The sequence below is a fragment of the Orbicella franksi genome, chromosome 5 (assembly GCF_964199315.1).
Source record: "Orbicella franksi chromosome 5, jaOrbFran1.1, whole genome shotgun sequence".
Classification (NCBI taxonomy): domain Eukaryota; kingdom Metazoa; phylum Cnidaria; class Anthozoa; order Scleractinia; family Merulinidae; genus Orbicella; species Orbicella franksi.
Genome location: NC_138149.1, coordinates 25,840,275 through 25,856,058, shown reverse-complemented (window position 1 = coordinate 25,856,058; position 15,784 = coordinate 25,840,275). Strand labels below are relative to the sequence as shown.

Below are 15,784 nucleotides of genomic sequence, written 5' to 3'. Positions count from 1 at the left end.
CGGGTTCAAGAAAGATCCGCCATCTTTTTGCAAACAGGAACTGAATAGTGGGTGAACGTGGCTGAATTTGAAAGCGAATTCAGGACATCTTTCCTTCCAGTTCACTGCGATTTCAGAGTTTCCAGGCCTTGATTACCCTCATAGGAGATATGTCGAATTCACAGAGACTAGCGTTCGCCATTATCGAACATCTTTCTTCGCAGTTGAAATCCGGTGCTGTGATCGGCGATGCAGCGGAGAGTTTAGACGGTGAGTGAAGTCTGCTTAATTGTAAATTTTTAACGCGCACGTGTTAGTTTCGCCTCTATTGTAACGTTTAGGGCAAATCTTCTCAAACTGCTTGGTGGATTTGTTGTAACTGTGTGTGTCGCTCAAAATGTACTTGTAAGAAGACCTTTCTCGTGATCACAGTTTGTTCCGTGGACTCTTTCATTTTCCGATTGTTAAAGTCAATAAAATATAACAGAATCTTAAGACTATCTTCAATTTTTAATCATACTATTTGTTTTAATTGCTTGATACATTTGTGGTAAAATTGTATTCTAGTAATTCTTGTAGTACACTGTATACAAATGATACATTTTTTATCTGCCCCCAACCCCCCATGGAGGGCAACCTTGGGCACTGAGTAAAATCTGTTTCACCATAAGGGGGCAGGGGGGGGGGGGGAGGGGGAAGAGGGGGTGCAAGGTAAAAAATTCAATGTCCCAATACATTATAATTGTATACATTTTTGTTATCTTCTTGTGGACTTCACTCTATGCTTGATCAACTATCAGTCATTACCTGCACATGTTACTGCCGGAGGTTCCCAGTTAACCAAACTGAGAAGGTGTAAAGTTACCAGTATTTTTTCCTCAGAAGACTTTAAAATCTGACAACATCAATTTCCCAGGGCGTTTTTTAAAGAAAATCCCTTTTTTTCTTGGACAAGTTCAATATAAATCTATTACCATTTTTCCCAGAAATTGAAATTGAAATTATTATTAATAAAGTAGAAACCAAAATTTGAATTTTTAATTTTCAGTTCTCATGAATTTCCCAAGAAATTAATGAGCAAAGTATAACAAATGTTTTTGAAGAATTCATAATAATAATTCATAAATTGTGTTTGGAGTATGCTGGGAGTTTATTCTTGGAGATCAAGGATTGGAAGAAAGTTAAGATGAAAATTAAGAGTGCGCAAGTTGTTAAATTGTTAACTTTTAATTAGAAGTACTTCTGTTCAACACTAAAGGTTCTATCTAAGATACTGTGTGGCTCCAGAAAATATCCATACCTCCCAAGAATGGTTATTTGGTTTGCACTCCTCTCCTCCCGGGAATTTCCAGTTTTAATTAGCTTTATACTTTCCCTTGAAAATTTGGCTATTGAAAATTCCCTCCTCAGAATTTCCAGTGTCCATCCATGGTGTGGGTATAGATTTTCTCTGGACACACACATTGGGGATGTTAGTATCGATTTGAGGTGATGTCTGAGAGTTCACAAGGTTGTTACTAGATCTGTGTGTGTTACTTGAACAGAGAAACTTTTTTTCTCCTAGTTTCTATCCAGTGTTTAGAAGCTGTTTATGATATAAACAGAAACGACCCTACACAAGTTGAAACACTGAAGTGTGATAAACCTCTAGGAGAAATATTTGAAACTGCAACCCAGGTTTGTGTCTCTTTAAATGTACTTTGAATTATGGACTTAATTTAACTGGAATTTTATTCATAACTGTTATGAATAAATGCAACTTACAGTAAGATTTCTCTTTTGCAATTACATTATTAGTGTCTAACTAAATGAATTTCATAAATTGAAGGATCATTGTAGATATGTTATGTATAAATAAGGTTACATATATTATTAATATCAAATTAAAACACAAATCTTCTTGACCATGTTTGACCACATTTCCAAATGCTAAGAGGAGAGCTGAAAATATGATACATAGTGGTGTATTTTTGACAAACCTAAAGGTGTTTGGAAATATTGTCAAACACTGTCTTGAGAGGTTGATATAGCTTCTCAGTCCAAACTAAAACTAAGGAGAAAACAGAGAAATAAAATTGTAAAAATCTATGCTAATCAAGATCAGATATCCAAAGACCGTCTCGGTCATGATTTCCTTTTCTTAAACTTAATGAAGTACTGATTAAAATGAGTTTGATAAGTATTTCTCTTTCCACATTTGAGTGTTTCTAGAAAACATTTCTTTATCTGTTTGTAGACAAGGGGAGGATCAACAGCTGCTCAGCCTACTGCTGAAGACAGGGCCAAAGCAGAAGAACTTAAAACTGAAGGTACAGTATAATCTGTGCAATAATGCCAGCATCTTATAACCTTAACTCACCAAATTCCTTCTTTCCCTTCCTTTCAATGCCATACTTTAAGTGGTGTACCACTGGTGTTTTGTTGACTGTGGAACAGTAGATTAAAACTCTCACTAGTCCAACATTAGACCAGCACTAGCAAAATTCTGAATCCTGACCTTCTTGAGCATTCTTGTCTAGATACATTGTACATATATATACAATGTAGTGAACATGGCCTAGATAGCTCTGGCTCTTACTATTAGTAATAGTCCTCAAGTAGTGAAATTGGCGCAATCGACCATGACACGTTCTTTCATTTTATTCCCAAATAAATATTTCTTCAACTTGCATTTGCTAAACTTTATTATTGCCTTTTCTGTCCAACTAGTTGGGTGATACTAAAACAATTAGACCCTTCGCCCTCAAGGGGCACGGGTCAATAGCCCATTCGGCTTCGCCTTATGGGCTATGGGTCTAATTGTTAAATATCACTGTACATTCCTTAGGAAACCAGTTGATGAAAGAAGAAAAGTATAATGAAGCAATACTGTGTTATACCAAAGCCATGGAATTGGACAGTGCTAATGCTGTCTTTCCTTGTAACAGGTTTGTGGAGATTCTATTGTCAGTCACCTTTCATTTTGATTGTTTGTGAAAATCCTGCTAAATCCATGTTCCCATCTTTTACACATACATGTACATGTACACTAGAGTATCACAGGGTTTCTATAACAGGCTCTTGGTCAAGTAAGGGTACTTGTTGTTTCTCCATACTATTAACAATACCAGATCAGTGGAAGAGAATGACAGGATCCATTGTGTTTTTGGATAATATCCATGCTCATCCCACTGAGGCTCATTTGATATATGGTAATGGGGGGGTAGCTCAAATGATAAAACTTTTAAAAGGAAAGAATGAAGCTCAACTGGAATTTCTAGCTGGGCAAAGAGAGGTTTTCAAACAAAGAAACCCCAGTATGGTAGTGTGGGTGTTTTCTGGAGTAACACTGACAATATTGTCACTGACGTAAGACATGTCTTGATCAATATTTCTTCTATGTAGGGCTGCTGCCTACAGCAAAATGGGTGAACACCAAAAGGCAATAGATGACTGCCAGAAAGCTCTAACTCTGGACCCCAATTATGGAAAGGCTTATGGACGAATGGGGTGAGCTTACATTGTTCTTGTGTGATGACAAAGGCAGTTACATGTACAAGTAGTAACCTTCCCATCAATGACACCTGGGTCGTGGTTTACATTGATTTGTTTACCCTGGGTCTTTCATATATTTCAGTTTATCATATCACAATTTGAACAACCTCCAGAAAGCCAAGGAAAGCTATGCAAAGGTATGAAACTCTAATTGAAATACTTCATCGAAAATAACAAGTGCTATTGACGATATCATTGTCACTTGTTTCTGTCAAGTCTATTCATTGTGAACTCAGACAATTCTCATCTGGAGAACGTTGTGAAGTAACTGACATGTTGTTTCATTTGTTTCAAAGGCTCTAGAATTAGAGCCTGGCAGCGCATTTTATCAAAGCAGCTTATCGCAGGTGGAAGAAAAGCTTAGGGAATCCCAGCAAGGAGGGGTTGGTAACACCAGACCTGCTCCAGGAGGTCAGTATGTGAAAAAGACTCTTTATTGTAGTACATATCGTACAAATGTAATGGGGTTTTTTGTGTTATAAATTATGTCAATGGGCTTAGCTGTGGTCTGTTAAACTAAATGATAGACATAGTGATCCCAAACCTTCCCACAATGCTCCTTAAATCAGTTAAATTTAGTTGGAGCTCTGAAGACTTCTAAATCTGTAAGGTTAACTGAAGATAATTGTACTTTGCTCCCCAAAGTACATGATTGTATGGTTTTGTTGTACAGTTGTAAAGTGCTATTGAGCTAAAGGGAAATAGTGCTATATAAATAAAGTATTATTAATAATTATTATTATTATTATTGTTATTATTATTATTGTTGTTGTTGTTATTGAACATTGTTGTTGTTGTTGTTGTTATTATTATTATTATTATTATTATTATTATTATTATTATTATTATTATTACAGTTACAGTTACAGTACACTTTTCCAAGGATGGCCAGAAATAATCAGTGATATTTTCAAGTTCAAACTTCCACTGTATCTTAAACAAGTTCTTTTGAAGTTTTGTTTTACTGTAAAGTGTACAGTTGCCCAGTTGGTATGAATTAATCACCAAATGCAACTGAATGATTGGATCTCAAGTCAAAATATCCTTTTCTTTGCAATTTTTTCCTCTAGGTGTTCCAAATTTAGGAGGACTTGATTTGGGCAGCCTGTTAACAAACCCTGCAATCATGGATATGGTATGTCTTTTTTCTTGGCTAGTACCTGTGTTAACTTTAATACATGTAAAATGTGATTCCATTCCTTATACTACAGTGTACTTCATGTTTCATTCCTGAGAATGGAAAGTCATTGGTAATAAGTGAGCCAATGAACAAACAGTATCATTCACTATGAGTTGCTGGTGAATTAGATTTGCATTTAGTTCTGGAAATGCATGTTGTCTTTCAACATTATTATTACTCACAAGAACAATTTCTTTCAAAAAGTTACTTCAAAAATTCTTCTTCTTGGAAAAAAAAACTTTTAGTTAATATTACATTATGTTATTATTATTATTATTATTATTATTATTATTATTATTATTATTATTATTATTATTATTATTATTATTATTATTATCGTCCTCACGTAATGTTTGCTTAGAGTCCTTAGGGCCGAGACCAAACCATGGTCCTGGGGCACTAGGGGATAGCCAGTTTTTATTATTATTATTATTATTATTATTATTATTATTATTATTATTATTATTATTATTATTATTATTATTATATGTAGATTCCTTTTATGCACTATACCAAGGAAAGAAATTGAAATCAAGACTGCATAATTATATGAATGTGTTATGTACTGTACACTGTATACATAGTACTTTGTTTATGTCCTGAATCATTGTGTTTGTGAACTGATCTCAAGTTTTAATGGGCATTTTTTTCAAGTACCCCCAAATTCTTAGGGAGTGTACAGTCATGTATAATTAAGAGGTTATGGGACAAACTGATTATTTGTCCTAGTTATAGCAATGCTAAATTTTAATTTCATTTCAGGCCCAAACCTTTATGAGTAACCCAGGTGTTCAGCAAATGTAAGTATAAGTTTTGATGTAGTAAAATACTGAGATACTGCATGTAGTGCCTCTACCAGCATTACGATTTGAAGTAGATGGTTGTCCTGGTTCAGCACCCACCTGAAAGCAATAAGTGAGAGGCTGATATAACAACCTCCTCTTGAGGACCAGTTTTTGAAACTGCTGAACATTAAAGCTGATGGTTCACAACAGAATACCCCGGAGTTCTGGAGAATGCCAGGTCTTATCAAAAGCACAGTGTATGATGCTTGATCCACAGATTATTTCCTTCCATCCATGGGCACATGCACCTTTTAATTGTTGTTAGTCTCCACAGAGGCCTGTTGTACAGTGTAAGCACATGGTAATAGAAACATTGTAATGCTATAAATACACTTGCATGTATAAAATAACCATTTAAAATACTGTCAGAGTATTTAACTGTAACTAATTGCTGCGGAGCGAGCGTAGCGACCGAGGAGCAACATAAACAGGATTTAAGAAGAATATATAAAAGGGGATCCAAATTCTCGAATTCATCACTTTTTACCAGAATGCATCGCATTTAACCAGAGTGCATTGCGCCACTTTTTACCAGAGTGCATTGCGCCACGAACTACAGGAGGATGCCTTTTCGCGTGGATTCCAGTGAGAAAGATTAGTGGTTGTGTTTTGCTCTGATTTATCTGTAAAACGATGTGAAGGAGATTGTGCCTGCTTTCACAACTCTTGCTTTTGTTCTTAATGCATGCAGTATGTGAAAGTTTGTAAATCTGGACGATTAATTGTGACATCTTAATTTTAAACTTAGTATGTCATTTCTTAGCAGTCTCGCCTACTTGGCCGAATTCTTAAATGAAGAGAAATCGTCGCTCCTAAAGCTTGCAGAATAAGTAAAACAAACGAAAACCGTAGAACACACTAATTTCATATATGCTGCGATCTATTCCTTTTCATCCAAACATGAATTTAAGCTGAAGCTTTAGCATTTTCACACATCGTGATGGACGCGTCCTCGACACAGTCTGTCAACATTCCTGAGACATTTAATACGTATCAATACAGAATTTATAAGTTAGATTTCTACTCCTACAACTTCCACATCTTTCGATTTCCGCAATCTGGTAAAGGGGAGATTGATGTGTATCTTTTTATGTTCAAACATGGGTCAGATCACTATGTGCTTTTTTGTCACGATCCCTTGTCACACCTCGCCATCCATGTGTCATCATGCATGAAGTTGTAGATGAATCACTGCGTAAAATATGTCACTATCAATAGAATGTGCCGCAGCATTATTATCTTTTAGATACCCTAGTTAGAATTTATAAGGTCTATTAATTTGAGTATTATAAGAAATATTACATGTAGAAATGATATCAACTTGAAAAAAAACATCCGAGCTGTAGAGGGTCAAGGGTTCAAATCCAATCTGGAACTCAGATTTTTTCTGATTTGATTTCATTTCTGCATTTAATATTTGACATATTTCTTATAATGAGTTTACTTTGGAGGGACATTGGTTGCATCTTTGATATGCCTCAATGTAACTGCAATGCAGTTATGAGTTCATACATGTATGTGCCAAGTCATTATTGTGTGACCACGTGATGCAGTTCCAGTCACAGACCCACATTTCACCCTTGCTCACCATAGAATCTCCAGTAGCTCGGTGGTTAGAGCATCCAGCTAGATCACCAAGGGTCATGGGTTCAAATCCCATCTGGAACTCAGATTTTTTTCCAAGTTTATGTCATTTCTATTAATTTATTGTGCTTTTAGGATGACAAATATGATGGGAGGTGGTGCAGGAGGTGGTGGAGGTGCCGCTGGCATTTTTCAAGCGTAAGTTGCATTTCACACATGCCATCTCATGTTTTGCTAAAGCTGTTTGATATATTGGCATAGGCTTTTTGCATTTAAAAATGCATGTATTGTACCTCATACATGTAATTATCAATTGGCATCTTTTGGAATAATGTTTGAATAGAAGAACTCATAGACAACCAGTTTGGAAACCCTATTGGGTCATTTACTCAAGGTTGACAGAAAGAGGCTTGTCTTTTATAGTGTGTTCATGTTTGTGCAGGGTTGTAGATCAGCTGCCCACATTTTGGACTATTTTTTTTTCCTCTTCTGGATTGTTGAATTTCTGACTGATGAGTTCCTTTTCTGAAAATTTAGACATCATTTAACAAATTTTCACTTAAAACTGCACAACATATTAAGGGAGCACAGCCCTGGATGTCTATAAGGTTAGGTTTTTAGTCACATATACTTGTATAGAATTTTGGATGGCTACTTTTTGAATTCCTGGCCAATACCCTGCCCATTTGTTTAAAGCTTTGTTAATAATGGCCTTACCATAGTCAAGTGGTGGAAATTGTTCCATTCAGAGAAAAGGTAGACACCCATGAATGTCTAAAATTGAAAGACGTTAATAAACTTGGTTGCTTCAGTGCCCAACAGTTCGGTGAACAGATGCAGCAGTCCAATCCAGAGTTGTTTGATCAGTTAAGAGGCCAGGCCCAGGCTGCCGTTGATCAACACAGAGCACAGAATCAACCCGGGGAAGGACAAGATCCCAAACCAGGTTAGAAATGCATCAATTGGACATTGCAACATTGCAACATTATAGCTAGTAAAGTAAAGAAGAAGTAAAGCCCAACTGGCTCCTAGCTCTCAACATTTAACTCCAGTTTCTGTAGCTTAGAGTGGCTACGAGTATGCTTCCCCCCTGGATCCGATGCTAGTCCTTTACAGTTTACTCCTCAGCATTCTGTCAGGTTGCCGGGATAATCCACGACTACCTACTCCTGGGCCGGGTTGTTCAAAACCTGATTAAGCTAACCCAGGATTAGCAAGAATTTTGATTTCAGTTTTGTAACTTTCTGGTGACGGTTTCAATTTATATTGTTTGTCTTTCAGTTCTGAGTTTGAATAATCTCAAACTACACAAAACCAAAGCAGCAAAAACTGTCTATACAAGAAAAATTGATACTTCAGTCAGTTACTTTTTAACCTGGATTAATGTTAACTGGCTTTTGAACAAACCATCCCTGGATGGAGAGAGGCACTGAGATTATAAAAGTGTCTTGCCCCCCAAAAAACAAAACCCAACTACATGTACCCCGGCCAGGGCTTGAACCTGAATCGATTAATCTGGAGTGCAGTGTACTAACCATTAGGTCACCACCTCCTCACAATCAAAATCAACTTGTGTGCATTGTATCTAGTAAATCCTAAGGTTTCAATTGATTCAGAGATGGTTCTGCAGCAGAGGGAGTGTGAGCGACCTCAGAGCAATATCCAATCAGATTGGTGAAGGCTCTTGACACATACATGTAGAACTGTGTTCTTGACTCTTTGTATACATTTTTCCTCTGCAGATGATGGAGACGCTAGTTCACAGTAACCCAGTGGTCCTTGAATTCTGATTAATTATAGCTAAAAATATTTAGTGTGTATCATATTGGATGGATGAGCCTTGAAGAATTATAAAGGTAGAAGGAGAGATCAGCATAGCTTAGTCTGCCTGTTTTCCTCTGACCCAGAGTGCTGTTCATTTTGGGAGATTCTGTGAAGAACAATTGTATTTCCAGGCAGACACAATCCTACAAATCAATAAGTAATCTACCAAAATGAACAGATTAGGTAAGTGTCAGATATGAAATGAAAAAGAAAATATTCTGTCCCTAGGGGCTTTGATCTCTGCTGAAAAGATAAACATGCCAAGAAAACCTTATTACCAATCTGTTAAAGTGCACTCCTTCAGGTCACACTGTACAAGTGTTTCTACTTTCTTGTTGATCTAAAGAGGAATGAGTGACAGTCTAGTTTTGATCACTTAACTTATAAAAAGATCAATTTAAAGTGTTACAAAATGAATCATTTTAGAAGGTAAATAATATTTAAAATCCATGTGTGTGTTTAAATACATATCTAATTTATAGGTTGTTGAACTTGATTCTTGAAATAACAGGGACATGAAGTAGACCAGGTAGCCTGAATGCTAGCCTGCAAATTTGTTCAGTGTTTCTCACAAAATGCCAAACTATAGCCTATCGGGAGTGGAGGGAGGGGGCTTTATTCACAGGCTACCTCCTAAATGAATTATCTTTTGTTTGCCTGTGCCACCTTTTTGATTACTTGATGGGCCAAAAGGTTTTGGCTAACAATTACAGTCGAACCTCCACTTGGGACGACCTCTTGTAAGTGACCACCTCTCCTCAGTGACTAGTTTTCCAAAATACCAAAAGTTTTCAAGTCAAATCACTACAAGTATTTGGAACCTCTTGTAAGCAGCCACCTCTCGCAAGCGACTGCAACCACTTTCAGAACTAAAAGTTTGAAATTTTCTTTTGTATCTAACCTCCTGTAAGTGACTGCTTGACAGATAACAGAGTGAAAATTGGATTTAAAGTGTTGTAACATTTTTGCATTCCTGGAAAGTACATGAGACGGACATTTCTCAATGGGAAGTACTTTTCGTGTGAATACAACATTTAAAACATGTGGTAAGGCTCTGCAGTTTACAATATGTTAATGAGGCAAAGTTTTGTCCCAATATGGTCTAATCTCTCATAAGCGGCCACCTCCCGTAAGCGACCACTTAGGTTTGAGATTTTGGGTGGTTAGTTACGGGAGGTTTGACTGTAGTCAAAATCAGCCGAAGTTAATATCCAAGACTAATAATATTGCCTAAGGATTTTCATTCAAGTCTATGAAACTGGTATTTTATTTAATATTGTTATGCCTCTATAATTTGTAAGCCAATAATATAGTAACCAATGGAGAGAAGTGTTGTGTCCTAATCATAGGTTTGCAGTGTTTTTAAAGGTCAACTTGTCACAAAAATAATTTTGACAAAATTTGTAAATCAGTTGTGGAACATTTAGTATGCAGTCACTGTGTTCATGTATTTGTAAAATTATACAAAAAAATATGATGTCAAAATATATAGGTTCTGCTACCATTACCACTCACTTCTAAATAGCATTGAAATATCCTAGAAATTTGTCACCTTGGGACATTCCAAATTTTTTCAAGATACTTTATTTCGAGATTGAAGCACTCTATGTTCTTTAGTTTAGCATATGTGAAACTAATAGCCTTAGTTACAGGGTTGAAAGTTCAGCTCCTGATATGAGAATCACCTGATTGGTCTGGACATGTGAGCTGTTTTGTGTCCTGATAACTTCCTCCCTCCCTTCCCACCCTGGCAGACTATTTAGCAACGCTTCCGTTGGGCAAAGATCTCTTCTTTAATTCTTTTTACGAATGTGTTATTAGCTTTACAAAAGCAAATCTATCGTCTTCCAAGTACTCCCAAGTAAAACAAAGTTTACAAACCCTCTCTTATGTGTATTTTGCAATGTCGACAAAACATTACTTGGACGGGAGGAGTGAAATGGTTGATGTTCCGGTGCCCCCTCCCTACCATGGTTGATCCTCGGAATTGGTACTCTAGACAGAGATTAGAGAACTTCATGTTTGACGACTGCTCGAACATTTGAGCAGATTTCATCTAAAAAATGGGCTTTCATTGGTCTTTAGCTGCCATTGCTGCTGGTTACCTTGTAGGTGAATTTCTACGTGAAATTCTTCGGCGACTACTCCCAAAAACGTACTACATATACGCCAACGAACTCATCTCCACTTTCCAGTTGTCTGTTTGCGTCTTCGAGATATCAGTCATCGGAAGATTCTATAACGTCTGGATTGCACTGTTCTGTTCTTTTTGCCTGTTAACATTAAAAAATGCCGAATACATTTTCGAGGGAGCATTCGCGAATCCATGTGGACTTATGGAAGACTTCGTGTACAAGAAAGGGTATTGGATAGCGGACAATGTAACGAAAATTGTATTTCAACTTTTTGGCGCCCTTCTGAGCTTTCCGTTCATTCAAATGCTGTGGAAATCGACGTGGAGTGATCTACACCATCAGCAAGTGAGGAAGGGTTTGCGATCTACACTGGAAGTTTCTCTGTTGTACGGAATTTCGATCGAAATTTTGGCCACGTTCGTGACGGCCATCAGCGACTTCTTGTCGCGTGGCGGACTTAAGAGGTACAACTCCGTCATTCGATCGGCGTTGTGCGTCATTCTTAGCTACTTTCTCGCCGAAACCACTGGAACATGGATGAATCCAGCTCTGGCCACTGCTCACACGTTTGTGTTTTGCACGAGGAAGGAAGTAATATGGGAGCATTTGTTCGTGTTTTGGCTCGGACCGATCATTGGCACGCTGGTCGCCATCGAGGTAAACACGAGACTTATGAAACCCGAGGACAAAAGAAAGAAGAAAAGTTTAGCGAAGAAGATAAAAAAATCTTCAGCGAAAAATCACAAAAATGGAACACTGAAGCACTCCGTGGAAACGAAGAAAAGACACGCCAAAAACGCGTAACATTAATTTTCACGTTACTTGTTCCGATACGCATATAGTTAACAAAATAAGTTGCAAATTAACAGACAAATTGAGAGTTGCACAATATCCCGTCTTGTTTTCGAACGGTTTTATGACGAATCTTAAGTTTTCAATTTTTATTTCTTAAATGATGAATTCGCTTTACGTTTCTTCAGGGAAATCTTTCGCCATGTTCCGGGAACAGGATGTGTTAATTATCGTATTTGTATTTAAAAATCGTGTATAAATTTACACCAAATTGTAACTATTTGTTCCTGTCGATCGACGAGCTTTGAAGGCATGGAGTCCAACATATTTTGAAGTTAATCAGGAAAGTCGTGAGCTTAAAATGTGTTGAGAAATCTTTTCATTTTGTGGTATCTACAGGTAATTGCATTCACGGTATTTAACTGGTTGCACATTTTAGTTGTTGATAAATATTCATTACACATGTTATTTAAGCTTATTAAAAGGGCTTTCCATTTTACCCAAAATGCAGGTTCGAATGGAATACCATTTTCCTTCTGACTTACACGTAGACAGAAAATATTTCTGAAATGTCCACTAGAAATTCATTTTCTGCTCAATTTTGCCACCAACATTCCTGGAATTTTAGATGGCTGGTTTAGAGAGGTTTGCATTTTGAAAATTCATTTGTTTTTTTAAAATTCCCAGGAAATTACCAAACCAATCACCTGCATTCCTAATTTTTCAGAATACTTGGTAGAATGGAAAGCACCAGAGTGAAGAGTGATCAGGAATTTAATAACGGATCTTGAAGTGTGCGCTGTAAGTTGCAGATTGAGTTTTTTCCCCTGCTGTTAGGGGAAAAAACAAAGATCCGTATCTTACAGTATGGACTGAGAATACAAGGTTAGCAAGATATTTTAAGATATTTATTATATCTCTACTGTGTATCCAATGGGTTTGGGAACGATTTCAATTCACCCCAAATGGCTTCAAATTTCTGATGCACATTTGAAGCAAAGCAAGTCAATTTGAAATGGTTAAGTTGTTAGCATGTTTTAATACACATTTTAAAGAAACATTTGCTTGCCATAAAAGGTTAGAACACTAATGGCATTAAATCATAAATCACTTTGTCAACAAAACAGCTTTTAATTTTAGCATGGTGGTGGTATACTGTAGAATACGGCGCTCTAAATTGACCAATCTCACGTGTTAGAAGAGACCTGTCTCTACATATCTCAAGTTGAAAAAGATGGAGATAGGTTATTATAAACATAACTTACTGATTGTATTTACCTGCCTTCTCATGTTTTGCTAAAGCTGCTTCATATCTAGGCATATGGGCTTCTTGCATCTAAAGTGTACCTCGTAATCATTGGCATCTTTTGGAATATTTTTTGCAATAGCGAAGCGCATGATGTCTAATTAACAAATTGACGTCATTTTTTTAGGCGTCTGTCCTCTTATTGATGATAAATTGCGTCATAACATTGTCAAAGTGGCTGTGGAACCATGAGCTGCAGGCGAGTGGTTCCCCAGTAAACTTTGACAATGTTATGACAAAATTTGTCATCAATAAGAGGACAGACGTGTAAAAAACTGGCATCAATTTGTTTTTTACAATAACAAGACCCCAAAATGGTCAAATGCCAGAAATAAATGAGGGGAAAAGACGCCGTAAACTTGCCGTAAACAAAGATAAGTGAATTTTATTCAAAATGACACAAACATTGTCAATAGCTTTTCTCACTTTTTGATTGGCTACGGCTGAAAGTTTGCATAAATTAAAATTTTATCCGTCTGTACTCTTGTTGATGACAAAAATGAGCCAATCAGCGCGCGAGAAATTAGACAGATGTAAACAAAGTAGATTGCATACTTTTGGACCCCCCAGCGTGACCCAGACAAACATTAGCGTGTTCTGTGAGAAATAGAGGGAATGTAGGCAATTTTTTCGTTTTAAAAAAGTGTTTTAGCCGCCTTATTTCGCTGAATATGGTTAGCGCCAAGCACTGCTGCTGGAGAACATGCAACAGTGACTCCAGATATCCGGATAAACTGCGTAAATCGCCGAAACAAATGCTAGAATTAGGTATGAAAATGTTTATACCCTTTAATTCCGTAGCCATAGCAAGGAATCGAACGCTGTCAACGATGGATTAATTCTTGTTCCCGTGAACATTTTACCATCAATGAGATTACCAGAAACACATTCATCCGTACACTACACCTGACTACACTTACCAGGACAGAGAGGTCCAACTGACGAGTTTCCCGACCCTTTAAAGCAAGCTTTACAGCTCATGAAGTGTTCAACGCATCTCGCCCGAAGCGTAAAGCACCTCAGCCAAGAGTCTTGGTGAACAAACGATGTTTTGACACTGAAAATATCCTACTGTCTGACTCCGGTGTCAACTCTCATAGACTAAAGTCCACAAAAATTACAGTTGAACCCCTCTGAGAGTGTCGTGAAGACAGAGTTACAATGAAGAAATATGGAGGAGTCGACAAAGTTCCATTCAAACTATGTATATTCAGAGAATAAGTGTTTCACAAGGCGGCCATCAAAGCATACAGAAAACAACCATGTCTTTTTCGCGTGTGTTACACGAACCATGTCAAGTAAACAGAAACCGCTGACCGCAACTCGCTTGATTACAAATAACAATAAAATAGCGTAAGAAAATGTACTTAGAATGTTCACTTACTATAGTCTCTAAGTCTCTACGACAGAGAGTACTCAATATTTGTTCACAAACGCCAAGCGATTCTAAATGATGTTTTGGTTTTGTAGTGGACGAATTCTCTTAGCTTTACACTGTAAAAATCTCGACTCACAGGCACGGTTGTTCAAAAAACTGGATACCCAGCAGCCAAAAATTAAATTCATAGTTAATCAAAAAATATTGTTATTATTTGAAACCTCCCGACAGAATAAAGTATTTTGATCGAACTCAGGTCAGAAACGTCTCGGCAGGGAAACACAGGCTACGTTGCGTGACATTGTTGATACCATGACCCACTGATTGACGGAGGAGTTTGCAGTTTCTAGAACTGTTGACTATAAAGCTATTAAAGCAGCTTATTCGATATTCGACGGCCAGTCAAAAAATTGTGTTTGTAATAGATATAAATTGAAAAAAATACAACATTCATGATGGTCAAGGACTTTATGACTTTGCCGAAGCTAAAAAAACCAAAAGGTTATTTAGAATCGCTTGGCATTTCTGAAAAAAACTTCGAGTACTCTCAGAGGGGCTCAACTGTAATTTTTGTGGACTTAAGTCTATGAGAGTTGACTCCGGAGTCAGAGTACGATATTTTCAAAGTGTCAAAACATCGAGATTTTATAGTGTGTCCAAGCTCGAAAATATCCTCAACTACGAAGCCTAACTAATACTTGAAATCGCTTGACATTTCATTTTAATTGTTCTACAGTATAGTTTTCAGGTTCACCATCAAACTTACAGCCCGGAACACCATCGTTTTGTGTGAGAATTGTGGCTTTCGCGCTTGAAGAAAGCTTCAAATCTTCCGACATTCCGGTTTGTTTGTCTGAGTTTTGTGGAGGGTCTAAATTTTTATGACGTCACCCGCGCGCTTCGCTATTAGAAGAAGTCGCCAATATGGTAGACTATATATGTCTCATTTACTCATGGTTGTCAAAAAGAGGCTGGAAAATTGCGTGCTCTTTTAGCTGAAAGCCAAGATTTCAACTGGCGCCCGTTTTATGAAGCTCGATTTGGCGTAGAAATTTTCCGGCGCAGAGCTCTACGGCTCTACGCTTTCGTCACCAGTCTTCTCCTACGTGTTGGAAAGAGACATTACCTCCTTCATAGCTTTTACCCTAGTTTTGTATTGTTACTGTGGTTACCTGCCTATTTCGTAACATTTGATCTCAATCTGCAGCATATTCCTCGCATATATCT

At 37.2% G+C, this 15,784-nt stretch overlaps 2 protein-coding genes across 2 annotated transcripts; both read left to right on the top strand.

The window, feature by feature from the left end:
- Nucleotides 1–32: 32 nt before the first annotated feature.
- Nucleotides 33–9,426, top strand: LOC145487320 (small glutamine-rich tetratricopeptide repeat-containing protein alpha-like). Its single transcript, XM_081466076.1, has 12 exons — nucleotides 33–249; nucleotides 1,544–1,656; nucleotides 2,216–2,288; nucleotides 2,807–2,906; nucleotides 3,364–3,468; nucleotides 3,596–3,650; nucleotides 3,810–3,924; nucleotides 4,584–4,648; nucleotides 5,456–5,493; nucleotides 7,258–7,320; nucleotides 7,935–8,068; nucleotides 8,865–9,426. The coding sequence occupies exons 1-12, from the start codon at nucleotides 150–152 to the stop codon at nucleotides 8,888–8,890; spliced, it is 987 nt and encodes a 328-aa protein (XP_081322202.1). The 5' UTR covers nucleotides 33–149; the 3' UTR covers nucleotides 8,891–9,426.
- A 90-nt stretch (nucleotides 9,427–9,516) lies between these two features.
- LOC145487321 (aquaporin-11-like) lies at nucleotides 9,517–12,472 on the top strand. Its single transcript, XM_081466077.1, has one exon. The coding sequence runs from the start codon at nucleotides 11,010–11,012 to the stop codon at nucleotides 11,883–11,885; it is 876 nt and encodes a 291-aa protein (XP_081322203.1). The 5' UTR covers nucleotides 9,517–11,009; the 3' UTR covers nucleotides 11,886–12,472.
- Nucleotides 12,473–15,784: the final 3,312 nt, after the last annotated feature.